At 41.9% G+C, this 14078-nt stretch overlaps 1 protein-coding gene across 5 annotated transcripts in view; it reads right to left on the bottom strand.

Moving 5' to 3' along the window:
• Positions 1-11899, bottom strand: part of LOC110498797 (conserved oligomeric Golgi complex subunit 7-like) — a 32709-nt gene extending 20810 nt beyond the window's left edge. The window contains exons 1-6 of one of the 5 annotated variants that reach the window (XM_036955587.1): positions 11570-11899; positions 4329-4415; positions 3799-3947; positions 2101-2217; positions 845-1013; positions 517-599 (exon numbers count right to left, since the gene is read on the bottom strand). In XM_036955587.1, the coding sequence (XP_036811482.1) occupies positions 517-599; positions 845-1013; positions 2101-2217; positions 3799-3921 (492 nt within the window). In that variant the 5' untranslated portion in view covers positions 3922-3947; positions 4329-4415; positions 11570-11899. Of the gene's footprint in view, positions 1-516; positions 600-844; positions 1014-2100; positions 2218-3798; positions 3948-4328; positions 4416-11229; positions 11451-11569 lie in introns of those variants that run through there. The other 4 variants (XM_036955585.1, XM_036955584.1, XM_036955586.1 and 1 more) reach the window with 4 other exon arrangements.
• Between the last annotated feature and the right edge of the window lie 2179 nt (positions 11900-14078).

Here is a 14078-nt window from a genome sequence, read left to right on the forward strand (position 1 = left end):
AGCGTTGTGTTGGAACACAAGAGAAAGTCATGCAAAGTGAAAACTACGTCCGAACGGCCACCACAGCAGCGGCAGATCACCATGACTGAAGCCAAAACAAGAGACATTTCTGACAGTGATGTGCAGCTTGCGATTTATTCATTATTTTTGAATGACCCGTTTTACTGACTGGATAATCATTATTCGTTTTGTTTGTACTGCTGGCCGCAGCGAAGGATGGATTGATTCACGCTCCTCCGGCTCAGCGGCTCCAGAACTGTCTATCATGTGTTCACACAAGAAAATAGACCATGCTGCAGGCAGAGACTATTCAGTTTAAAATACTAGAACTGAGCACATACGACTTATTCATTGATTTATATGAAATGAACATGATCAAAACAAAAATCTGTCAAGCCGCCGTAAAAGTATTTTATTGGCCGCATTTATTTTTGGCCGCAGATATCACAACAACAACAACATTGAGAAGTCTTGGAGGGACTGATTAAATGAATCAGTGATAAATGCAATACATACCTTATGACACTTGTAGTAGTAGGCAAGGAGCTGTGGCATTCTGTCTATCTCTGTGAAGACATTCACAAACAGCTTGGCTTGGTCTACAGGAAAGAAAAGCATGAAGAGGAGAAATAGGAGTTTAGAAATAATATAAATACTGGATTCAAGTTAAGGCAAACACTTAATTTCAACAGTATTCAGTCAACAGTTTAAATCAGCAATTACTTAGGAGACCAATGTATATGAAAACCACCATAGACCTTGGCATGGTCTGAACCGGATGTCTAAACTAATGTGGATTCAATATTCAAACTCTCAATCCCATCCTTTAGAAACAGTATCTTACCTACAGACATGGAATTGAAGGTGGCTACTATCTGGGGGCTGGCCAGGGCCTCCAGCCTGTTCTTCAGAGCCTCCAGGTAGACACATTTCTCAGAGTAGTCTGGCGTATCCACCAGCATGGCTAGGCTGTTCTGCATGGCGGTGAGCTTAGAGGAGATCACTGTCAAATCCTGGAGAACGAGGGAGCGCTGGAGGTTTAGGTTCAAACAAAATGGAGGTTTGGTTGAATCAAAATGACTAAGCACACGTACAAGACCACACAAAGTCTACAAAACATTAAGAACACCTTCCTAATAGTGTCGTTACCCCCTCCCTCCGATTCAGAACAGCCTCAATTCGTCGGGGCATGTACTCTACAAGGTGTGGAAAGCGTTCCATAGGGATGCTGGCCCATGTTGACTCCAATGCTTCACACAGTTGTGTCAAGTTGGCTGGATGTACTTTGGGTGGTGGACCATTCTTGATACACACGGGAAACTGTTGAGCATGAAGAACCCAGCAGCATTGCAGTTGAGACACAAACCGGTGCGCCTGGCACCTACTACCACTACCCCCGTTCAAAGGCACTTAAATCTTTTGTCTTGCCCATTCACCATGTGACAGCACACATACACAAGCCACGTCTCAATTGCCTCAAGGCTTAAAAATCCTTATTTAACCCATATCCTCTGCTTCATCTACACAGATTGAAGTGGATTTAACGAGTGACATCAATAAGGGATCAGAGCTTTTACCTGGATTCACCTGGTCAGTCTATGTAATGGAAAGAGCAGATGTCCCTCACACACACACACACTACACTGATACAAAACCCAGTTCCATTCACATACGCACGCACATAACACACACGACAACACAAACACACATGCATACCGACACAAGTCCACACCCACTATTCGGTGCATTGCGACAAATACCATTTGATTTGATTTGAAATTAAAATCAGTAGACCCTATGGCTTCCCATAAATGTGGGCTCTCTACCCTGACTCTATACCTCAAACATAAATATGTAGTTTATGTAGAGTTAGAGTTAGAATTCAATACTATTAAAGAACACCAAAAAGGCAGGATGTGTAGTGCTCTTTGTAGAACAAGAATAATATTGTCATAAATAAAATATGTGCCCAATTATTTTATTGTGCCCAATAAAATAATTTGGAATCCTAAATGTATAACATCTGTACAAAGAGTGAATCGCCAGCATTCTATATCACAGGATAGGAGCGCAAACGTTTTAGAGGTAGATTAACGCCACCTGTGTCTTGAAGGTCTCCTCAATGTCTGCACTGAGCGTGCTCCATTTGTCTGCTTCCTGTAGTGCATCGGCAGCCAGGTGCATGCGAGACTTGACCTGATCAAGCTCCACCAAGACCTGCAGCACCGAATCAAGAACAGGTAAACATACAATTCATATTTGGCACATTGTGAGCTTGTTATTCTATTTGGATAGTATGATATCCTGTCCAGGTGCTAGATCGTAGAGTAGTATGCGCCTGTGTATGTGGCCATGAGCGGACTGTGCTGCATCTGTGTTATGGGTCTTTGCTTAGTACAAGTCACTTCACTCAGTCTGTCTGTGTATGTGTAATATACAGTGGGAAGAAAAAGTATGTGAACCCTTTAGAATTACTTGAATTTCTGCATAAATTGGTCGTAACATTTTCTCTGGTCACAACAATAGACAAACACAGTCTGCTTAAACTAATAACATAAACAATTATAATTTTGCATGTCTTTATTGAACACACCGTGTAAACATTCACAGTGCAGATTGGAAAAAGTATGTGAACCCTTGGATTTAATAACAGGTTGACCCTGTTTTGGCAGCAATAAACTCAACCAAATGTTTTCTGTAGTTGCAGATCAGACCTGCACAACGGTCAGGAGGAATTTTGGACCATTCCTCTTTACAAAACTGTTTCAGTTCCACAATATTCTAGGATGTCTGGTGTGAACCGCTCTCGAGGTCATGCCACATCATCTCAAACCGGGATGAGGTCAGGACTGACTGGGCCACTCCAGAAGGCGTATTTTCTTCTGTTGAAGCCATTCTGTTGTTGAGTTACTTCTGTCATTTGCGTCATTGTCCTGTTGCATCAGCCAAATGATGTTGTAATTCAATTGGCAGACAGCCTTACATTCTCCCGCAAAATATCTTGATAAACTTGGGAATGAATTTTCCCGTCGACGATAGCAAGCTGTCCAGGCCCTGAGGCAGCAAAGCATCCCTAAACCATGATGCTCCCTCCACCATAGTTTACAGTGGGATTTTATTTTATACCTTTATTTAACTAGGCAATTCACTTAAGAACAAATTCTTATTTTCAATGACGGCCTAGGAACAGTGGGTTAACTGCCTTGTTCAGGGGCAGAACGACAGATTGTCAGCTCGAGGATTCGATCTTGCAACCATCCGGTTACTAGTCCAACACTCTAACCACTAGGCTACCGGGATGAGGTTGATGTTGGTGTGCTGTGCCTTTTTTTCCCTCCACACAGAGTTGCGTTGTGTGTTCCTTCCAAACTCCACAACTTTAGGTTCATCTGTCCACAGAATATTTTGCCAGTAGCGCTGTGGAACCTCCAGGTGCTCCTTTGTTTGGACAACAGTGGCTTCTTCCATGGTGTCCTCCCATGAACACCATTCTTGTTCAGTGTTTTAAGTATTGCAGATTCGAGATGTTAGCATCTTCCAGAGATTTCTGTAAGTCTTTAGCTGACATTCTAGGATTCTTCTTAACGAGCCCGTACGGGAGTTGTAGCAATGAGACAAGATAGTAGCTACTACAACAATTGGATACCACGAAATTGGGGAGAAAAAGGGGTACAAATTCAAAAAAAAATAATAAATAAATAAATAAAAAAATGAAGATCAGATCAAATTTCGGCAGAACTCCAGGCAATTCCAAAGGGTTCACATATTTTTTATTGCCACTGTAAATAACCTCTGTACCTGCATGGACTGTACAGTGTCCTGCTCAAACTTCCTAATGTCCTCCTTGACCAGGACCATCTGCTCCTTCAGGAACGACGCCTCCTGCTTCAGAGCCTCCACATCCCGCAGCACTCTGGGCATGTTCTGCAGGGCCTGGTTACTGCTATCTGAAATAGAATTCAAAAACTGAATTAATATGGTGCCACGGACTGGGCCCTTGTCAACTGTTTCTGTTGTGTCCGTAAATAGTCAGAGAAGCTGGCGACATGGCATTGGTACCACAACACAACTGCCAGTGCCAACTCAGATGGAAGAGGTAGATCTGCTCTGACTGAGATACAGGAATTACATTTAATTCATTAGGAATATGTATCCTAGGACTCTTGGTTCTTCCAGTTCAGTTAATTGAACCTGGACTACTTTACTTCCTTTGTGGAAAAGGCAGTAATATTATAACACGAAACACAAGAAATAGAGTATGTCTAGGCAGGGCCAACACGTTTTGGTGATATCTAGTATGTCATCAAAATAAATCAATCAGTTTTTACCTGATGAAGTACAATACCATTGGAAATGAATGTTGAAAGTTCCATTTCAATTCCTACAGCTTAAGTTGAAAATGATGTCGCTGCTTCCTGTTGACAAGACACCGTCATAGTTTTAAAATGTCCAAATCAATATGTAAAAACAGTTTGTGATATTGAAAACCTAAAAATTAAATGTACTATCTAGACATACACAACCGTTCAAAAGAAGGCATCCCGGAGTCGCCTCTTCACTGTTGACGTTGAGACTGGTGTTTTGCAGGTATTTAATGAAGCTTGAAAATAAAATGAGAGCCGCACACTCTAGGAGCTCAGATGCAAACATTTAATTACCAACGTTTCGACAGGCAAGCTGTCTTCATCAGGGTATAATCACAAACACTGTGGGATGACTCGTTTATATAGTGTCAAAAGACACAGGTGTCTGTAATCATGGCCAAGAGTGGCCTGATATCATTGGTTAATTATCAAATATTAAAATGTCATACAAAGAACAGCATACAAACAACACATGGATAGCATACGATCATATATTAATTTGACTACACAAGTTTACAAACAATTACAATGGCAAAGTCACAATAATCACAAGAATGGCTTCAGATCAAAGTCTACGTTGAGACCAAAGGGTGCAAGGGTCTTTAAATTAAAGATCCAGGCAGCCTCTCGTTTTAACAATAAATGATCAAGGTCACCCCCTCTCCTAGGGAGGGTGACATGTTCGATGCCAATATAACGCAGAGACGAAATCGAGTGACCTCCAAGAAGTGGGCCGCAACTGGATAAGTAAAGTTTTTACACCTAATGGTGCTACGATGCTCTGAGATACGTACTTTTAATTCGCGCTTTGTTTTACCTACATAATTTTTACCACAAGGACAAGTTATAAGATAAATAACTGCCTTAGTGGAGCACGTAATAACACCTTTTATTGGGATCGATTTCCCTGTTTGTGGGTGTTTGAAGGATCTACATTTATAAGTGCCATTGCATTGAGCACAGCCATTACATTTGTAATTTCCATCCAGTAGGGGCGCAAATAGACGTTGTTCAGGAATATCTCGGGGTGGTAAATCAGTGTACCAATTGGTCTCTGAGATTTCTGCCCCGCGAGAATACGACCAGGGAAGGTCCGAAAACACATTACCGAGACGATCATGGGATTTTAGGATGTGCCAATGTTTGTGAACAATTCCCTTAATTTGTTCAGAGCACTTTGAATAGCGGGTAGTTAGAACACAAGAATGTGTCTTTTTACGAGACTGACCTTGAAAACTGTCATGTCTCGTTTTGTTTGGAATTTCCTCAATGGCAATATTAATCTGATCACTCTTGTAGCCCCTCTCCTTGAACTTCCTTTGCGTCTCAGTCATATTTCTGTTGAAATCTGATTGTTTTTTGCAAATTCTTTTGATTCGACAGAATTGGCTGTAGGTCAAACTATTTTTCAAGGGAAGCGGGTGACAACTATCAGCCCTCAACAAACTGTTACGATCAGTAGGCTTCCTGTAAAGATCAGTGTATAGAACATTATCTTCACACAAGATCAGAAGATCAAGAAAACTGATTTGACGTGTATCAGATTGCATAGTAAATCTCAGATGCTCAGAACAGGAGTTAAGAAAAGCATGGAACGCCTGGAGCTGTTTTGCATCACCCCTCCATAGAACACAAATATCATCAATATACCGTTTCCACATAATGATGTGAGGCAAGAAAACATTTTTGAGAGGTTTGAAAATAGACTGTTTCTCCATGTAACCCACATACAAATTAGCATAGTTAGGAGCCATGGGGGATCCCATAGCAGTACCCTTCGTCTGAATAAAGAAATCATTTAGAAACATGAAGTAGTTCTGTGTGAGTACTATTTCAGCCAATGTTATAATGCAGCACTGGATGGTAGTTCATTAGGGTCACGTTGCAGAAGAAAATGTTCCACAGCTTCAATACCGCCCTCGTGTGGAATATTAGTGTATAACGACTCAACATCAAAAGTAACTAACAAGGTATTCTCAGGGAGAGGATCAAGAGATTCAATGATAGAGATCATACTGCTGGTGTCCTTTACAAAGGAGGGGAGCTGTTCTGCGAGTGGTCTAATAAAAAAGTCAACAAAAGTAGATAGAGGGGCCGTTACTGCATCAATGCCCGCTACAATAGGGTTGTGTAATTTCGGCAAAGTGTAGAAAGTGGCAATTTTAAGGTGTTGACTAGCCAAAGAATTATGTTATTTTTGGTTATCTGACCAGAACTTAAATACCCATCTAGGAAAGATAGTAGCTTCAATGCCATACAACCCTCCTTCCGTGGCCTCCAACTGCTCTTAAACGCTAGTAAAACCAAATGCATGCTTTTCAACCGTTCGCTGCCTGCACCCGCACGCCCGACTAGCATCACCACCCTGGATGGTTCCGACCTAGAATATGTGGACATCTAGAAGTACCTAGGTGTCTGGCTAGACTGTAAACTCTCCTTCCAGACTCATATCAAACATCTCCAATCTAAAATCAAATCTAGAGTCGGCTTTCTATTCCGCAACAAAGCCTCCTCCGCCAAACTTACCCTAGTAAAACTGACTATCCTACCGATCCTCGACTTCGGCGATGTCATCTACAAAATAGTGGATGCAGTTTATCACAGTGCCATCCGTTTTGTTACTAAAGCACCTTATACCACCCACCACTGCGACCTGTATGCTCTAGTCGGCTGGCCCTCGCTACATATTCGTCGCCAGACCCACTGGCTCCAGGTCATCTACAAGTCCATGCTAGGTAAAGCTCTGCCTTATGTCAGTTCACTGGTCACGATGGCAACACCCACCCGTAGCACGCGCTCCAGCAGGTGTCTCACACTGATCATCCCTAAAGCAAACACCTCATTTGGCCACCTTTTGTTCCAGTTCTCTGCTGCCTGTGACTGGAACGAATTGCAAAAATCGCTGAAGTTGGAGACTTTTATCTCCCTCACCAATTTCAAACATCTGCTATCTGAGCAGCTAACCGATCGCTGCAGCTGTACATAGTCTATTGGTAAATAGCCCACCCAATTTTACCTACCTCATCCCCATACTGTTTTTATTTATTTACTTTACTTTTGCACACCAATATCTCTACCTGTACATGACCATCTGATCATTAATCACTCCAGTGTTAATCTGCAAAATTGTAATTATTCGCCTACCTCCTCATGCCTTTTGCACACAATGTATATAGACTTTTTTTCCTACTGTGTTATTGACTTGTTAATTGTTTACTCCATGTGTAACTCTGTTGTCTGTTCACACTGCTATGCTTTATCTTGGCCAGGTCGCAGTTGCAAATGAGAACTTGTTCTCAACTAGCCTACCTGGTTAAATAAAGGTGAAATACATTTAAAAAATCTGAAATTGGGAAGCGGGGTTACTTCTGACTATTGAATGAAGCTGCCAGTTGAGGACTTGTTGTGAGGCGTCGGTTTCTCAAACTAGACACTCATGTACTTGTCCTCTTGTTCAGCTGTGCACCGGGACCTCTTTCTATTCTGGTTAGGGCCAGTTTGCGCTGTTCTCTGAAGGGAGTAGTACACAGCGTTGTACGAGATCTTCAGTTTCCTGACCATTTCTCACATGGAATAGCCTTCATTTCTCAGAACAAGAACAGACCGACGAGGTTCAGAAGGAAGTTCTTTGTGTCTGGCCATTTTGAGACAGTAATCGGACCCACAAATGCTGATGCTCCAGATACTCAACTAGTCTAAAGGCGGCCAGTTTTATTGCTTCTTTAATCAGAACAACAGTTTTCAGCTGTGCTAACATAATTGCAAATGGGTTTTCTAATGATCAATTAGCCTTTTAAAATTATAAACTTGAATTAGCTAACACAACGTGCCATTGGAATACAGGAGTGATGGTTGCTGATAATTGGCCTCTGTAGATATTCAATTTTTAAAAATCTGCCGTTTCCAACTACAATAGTTATTTACAACATTAACAATGTCTACACTGTATTTATGATCAATTGATGTTATTTTAAAATGGACAAACATTTCTAAGCGACCCCAAACTTTTGAACGGTAGTGTACATGCGCAACAACAGTATTCATATTACTTTAATGGCCTTTAACTGATCATGCACAAATGGCAATAAATCACACAATCGGTTGGGGGCACTGTTGAAACTACCACAACTCAAAAAAACACATAGCAAGTGGAGATATTTTTACATCACTTGTTAAGAGGACAACCTGCAGGACAGTCAGCTCCATTTTGGAATGTGGATTTTGATATGTGAGAAAAACAAACCAGTCATTGATTGTCACATTGAAATCAATTGTGCGAGAGGGGGAGATCAGAGTGCACGTCCTGTTAAAACGAACACAGCTCAAAAACCACATGGAATCTGGGAGCAATGTAATGTAATGTAATGTAATGTAATGTAATGCACCACTGATTAGAGAACAATTTGTAGAAGACATGTTGAAGTGTTGCATTTTGATTTAAGTGGGTTGCTAACATAACGTAAGTGTAACGCAACACTTTTAGTGTTATATCACGCTGAAATCAATAGAACAGGGAGGTAAACGATTGAACAGTGCTACACCCAAAAGGCCACATGGAAGAACCTCTACATGGTTGGTTAGATGAATGGCAGATGTTGATTTCAGAAGGCTGCCACCACGGAAAAGGTAAGAAACCACTTTCAGTAAGTTATCCTCAACGAATCACGACCCGCCATAAGATATCAACAGTGACAACAGCTGGCTGCTATTTAAGTCATAGTTGACTGTCAAATCAGTTTATTGGTGTGGCCAGTGACTTTTTACAGAGAGACCATCCTGAATTATCCATGCCATTTCAGAAAGAAAATTATACCTGCGTTCTAAGTCCTGCGACCCGAGCGCGTATGACAAAAATCAAGAGTACAAAAGATATTGATCGGTTTTAAGCAACCGATTGTGTAATTTTGTTGACTTTTAAAACATCACCAATTTGAGGTAAAAACTACGTACAATTCTCCCCAATTTGATGTGGTGAAAACATCTGCTTGTGATGTTACCGAGTTACAGTTCATATAAGGAAATCAGTCAATTTAAATAAAATGAATTAGGCCCTAATCTATGGATGACTGGGAATACAGATACCTTAAAAAAAGGTAGGGGCGTGGATCAGAAAACCAGTCAGTATCAGGTGTGACCACCATTTGCCTCATGCAGCGCTACATATCTCCGTTGCATAGAGTTGATCAGGCTGTTGATTGTGGCCTGTGGAATGTTGTCCCACTCCTCTTCAATGGCTGTGTGAAGTTGCTGGATATTGGCGGGAACTGGAACACGCTGTTGTACACGTTGATCCAGTTCATCCCAAACAGGCTCAATGGGTGACAAGTCTGGTGAGTATGCAGGCCATGGAAGAACTGGGACATTATCAGCTTCCAGGAATTGTGTACAGATCCTTGTGACATGGGGCCGTGCATTATCATGCTGAAACATGAGGTGATGGCAGCAGATGAATGGCACAACAACGGGCCTCAGGATCGCGTCACGGTATCTCTGTGCATTCAAATTGCCATTGATAAAATGCAATCGTGCTCGTTGTCTGTAGCTTATGCCTGCCCATACCATAACCCAGGGATGTAAACAAATGTGTGCACAACATTTGAGAGAAATAAGATTTACATGTATCTTTATTAATTTTGTTCAGTATACACAGGGCCGGTCCTGGCCGACATAGAAGAGACAAAAATTGCCGCCCCGGGCAAATTTAGAATGTCAGACCAAAAACGAATGTCCATGGATGTGGAAATTAAGACTGGTCCGGACTACATCAAACAACCAAAAAGGTGTCAGTACGTGCTTACTAAGATACAGCCTACAGTGTCAGACAAAATTACATTTTAGGAATGCCCATCTATGTGGTAGGCCTACCGTTTGTAAAACACCCCAAAAAAGGCAGGTCCAGACAGGACCAAAAAAAACACGTCAGCCCGTGCTTACTGAGATGTAGCCTACCATGTCTGCCTGCAATATCATTTTTTGAATGCCCATCCATGTGGTAGGCTCACTGTTTGTAAAGCAGGCCGTTGCATTGGCTTTATTAGTCCTGATTCCTGTGACTAATCAATGTGGCTTTTTAAGATCTGAATATCTGCTACCCAACTTTATCAGGAGTTATCCTGAGCCTATATGCAATGTGTTTACACAGTGTGAAATGCAGAAGTATTCTCTTATTCGCTATGATCAGCTGGTAAAAAAAAAATGATTGATACAAACTTGAAACTACTGATCATGACAATTAACCCACGGGATGAATCTCCTGGACAGCAGTTGTGAGTAGCCTGATTGTACATATTGTCCATTTTACTTGTTTATTAACATGTCAGCACATTTTTGATTTGACTGGACACCATTTAGGTTAGGCTATTCAATTTGATTAACCAACATGATGTAAAAAGTTTCCATCTCATTACATTCTATACAGTAAAGGCCACATACTCTTTCTACCACATGCTATATCAGCTACATGATTTATGTTAGATGTCTGTTTCCCTGCCTTTGGGCTCTAGTTATCACATGGCGGTATCAGCGCTCACCAAAAATGTGCAAATGCCACTGGTTGAGAGAAATTGTCCTTGTTTTTGGGCACAATTTTGAGAGGTTGCATGTGTTGTTGGAGGTTCGCCTTGTTCAGTTTCTCTGCAGCCCTCATCAATCTGCTGCCATAGATGGCGGCCTAATCCTGCCTAATGAGCGGTCCAACCCAGAGTATATGTCCCGTCACGGTGTGAAACACTCTAACGAAAATGCATCGTTAACCTGCTACGAAAATCACTTCCGGTCGTAGCTGTATCGAAGTGGCATGAAAGGAGTATGTCCCATGTCACAGTTAACCCATAGGTTAAAGTTAGTTAAACAAATCTTTGGTTACCCTCGATTGCATTGTTGACTTCCTGGATGAACACCTGCAGTTTCATGACCAGCGTTGCCGCGTGCGCATCTGCCTTCCCAGGCGCATCCTTCTGCATCTTGAAGGCCCCGTTCACCCAGTCCTTCACATCGAAATCATCGTCCAGAAATTTGGAGAAGTCCATTTTGCTGTCCGAAAAACTTCAGATAGCTGGTGAATGCAGGTCAAGAGAACCCAACGCTCTGTGTGTGGATTAAAACAAATTGGACACTGACAGCTTCGATAACTACCAATAACATTAACTATATGGCTCATATATTTATCAAATACTAGCTACATGTATATTACAAGTAACACTCACCCTTTCACTTCTGAATCTGACATGCACATAGACTTCAAATGCAGGTTAACTTTAGCCAAGTCCGGGTGATGAAGATCTGCTTATTTTCATTTGAAACAATCTAATATCTCCCCATTACAGGTTTAGAAACGAACAGAAAATAAACAGCCCATGAGAATGAAATGACCATAATAACTAAATAGAGTTCGAGCAAAGCAACTGCCTCCTCCAGAGTTAATTTGAATGGACTAAAACATCCCAAAAAATAAATCCGAGTTTCAGTTTCGAACAGTAAATTCCGGTTTGAGCTCACTCGATGACCTTCCCCTAGAAGCAAATTAGGATAAATGGTTCCTATATCGCGTCCCCATTGCAATTATCTCTGCTCGACAATGTATCAAGATTATTTAAAATATTTTATTAAATATTAATTCAAAGCATCCATGAGGTTAACCTTCACCATCAATTATAACATGCGTAGATAAACAAAAAAAATAATGAGGATCGAATTTATTTGTGTTACACACGAAGTCCCGTAAAAACCTTCGTGGTGGCCTTTTTTGAAGAGGTTAAAAAAGGCAGCCGCCATCCAACTAGACTGGAGTATAATTCCCTCATACTTTGCTCGATAAAAGGAAAATAAATAAACAAATACCCTACCATTTTACCCTAAATTCGTTAAAAACACACCACCCTACTCTAATATTTAAAGCTGTCTTGTCCTACTTCAGGCCAAAAGCCTGAAAGGACGGGACACCATCACTCAAGACACCCTGTAACTCTTCTGATGTCAAATCTTGTACACCCAAATACTTATCTGCAGCTGCCACCACAACCTCTATTTTCTGCAACTTACGTTCCATCCTTGCAGATAACCATTGCAATGAATGGTAAAAGTCCAATATGACTGAAGCACATATCACTCGTTGGCCTATCCCTCTGTGCTGATACAGATCTACCACTCACACAAATCCTCTCAGGATCCCTCCACCGTGGCTGCCGTTTTTCGGGCTCTTAACCAATTGTGCTATTTAGTGTGTTTTTTCGCATTGTTTGTAATACATTTTTTACATAATGTTGATTCTACCGTCTCTTATGACCGAAAAGAGCTTCCCCGTCATTCACATTAAGAAAATAAGGAAATACAGGGGGCGGAGATCAGGGTGCCTTGTGAGAATTTGTTGGCGATTGGGTAACCTGCCTCAACCATCCGTTTTATTAGCCAACGTGCAATCACTGGACAATAAACTGGATGAGCTTTGTTCGAGACTATCCTGCAAACGGGACATAAAAAACAGTATTATTATGTTTCACAGAGTCTTGGCTGAACGACGACACTGATAATCTACAGTTAGCTGGGTTTTCCGTGCATCGGCAGGATAGATCAGCTAAATCTGGTAAAACGAGGATTGGGGGTGTGTGTCTGTTTGCCAATAACAGCTGTTGCGCGATGTCTAAAATTAAGGTAGTCACGAGGTATTGCTCGCCCGAAGTAGAGTTCCTCATGATACGCTGTGGACCACACTATCTACCAAGTCCAAATATATCTATATTTTTTTGTGGAGGTCTATTTACTATCACAAACCGACACTGGCACCAAGACTGCGCTCAACTAGCCATAAGCAAACAAGAAAATGCTCATCCAGAAGTGGCGCTCCTAGAGGTCGGGGACTTTAATGCAGGCAAACTTAAATCCGTTTTACGTCATTTCTACCAGCATGTTAAATGTGCAACTTGAGACCACCTTTAATCCACACACAGAGATGCATACAAAGCTCTCCCTCACCCTCCATTTGGCAAATCTGACAATAATTCTGTCCTCCTGATTTCTGCTTACAAGCAAAAATTAAAGCAGGAAGTACCAGTTACTCACTCAATACAGAAGTGGACAGACGGCACGGATCCCACGCTACAGGACTGTTTTGCTAGAACAGACTGGAATATGTTCCGGTATTAATCCAATGGCATTGAGGAGTATACCACCTCAGTCACCGGCTTCATCAATAAGTGCATCGGCGACGTTGTCTCCACAGAGACCATACGTACATATCCCAACCAGAAGCCAAGGATTACAGGCAACATCCGCATCGAGCTAAAGGCTGGAGCTGCTGCTTTCACGGAGCAGGACACTAATCAGTACTCATAAGAAATCTATGCCCTCAGATGAACCATCAAACAGGCAAAGCGTCAATACAGGAAGTTCTAAGGTTGAATCCTACTACACCGGGTCTGATGCTCGTCGGATGTGGCAGGGCTTGCAAACTATTATGGACTACAAAGGGAATCCCAGCCGCGAGCTGCTCAGTGACGTGAGCCTACCAGACGGGCTAAATGCCTTTTATGCTAGTTTCAAGACAAGCAGCACTGAAACATGCATGAGAGCTCCAGCTGTTCTGGACGACTGTGTGATCATGCCGATGGGAGCAAGACCATTAAACAGGTAAATAATCTCAAGGCTGCGGGGCCAGACGGATGACCAGGATGTGTACTCAGAGCATGCGGGGACCAGCTGGCAAGTGTCTTCACTGAC

This window comes from Oncorhynchus mykiss, chromosome 20 (assembly GCF_013265735.2).
Source record: "Oncorhynchus mykiss isolate Arlee chromosome 20, USDA_OmykA_1.1, whole genome shotgun sequence".
Lineage (NCBI taxonomy): Eukaryota > Metazoa > Chordata > Actinopteri > Salmoniformes > Salmonidae > Oncorhynchus > Oncorhynchus mykiss.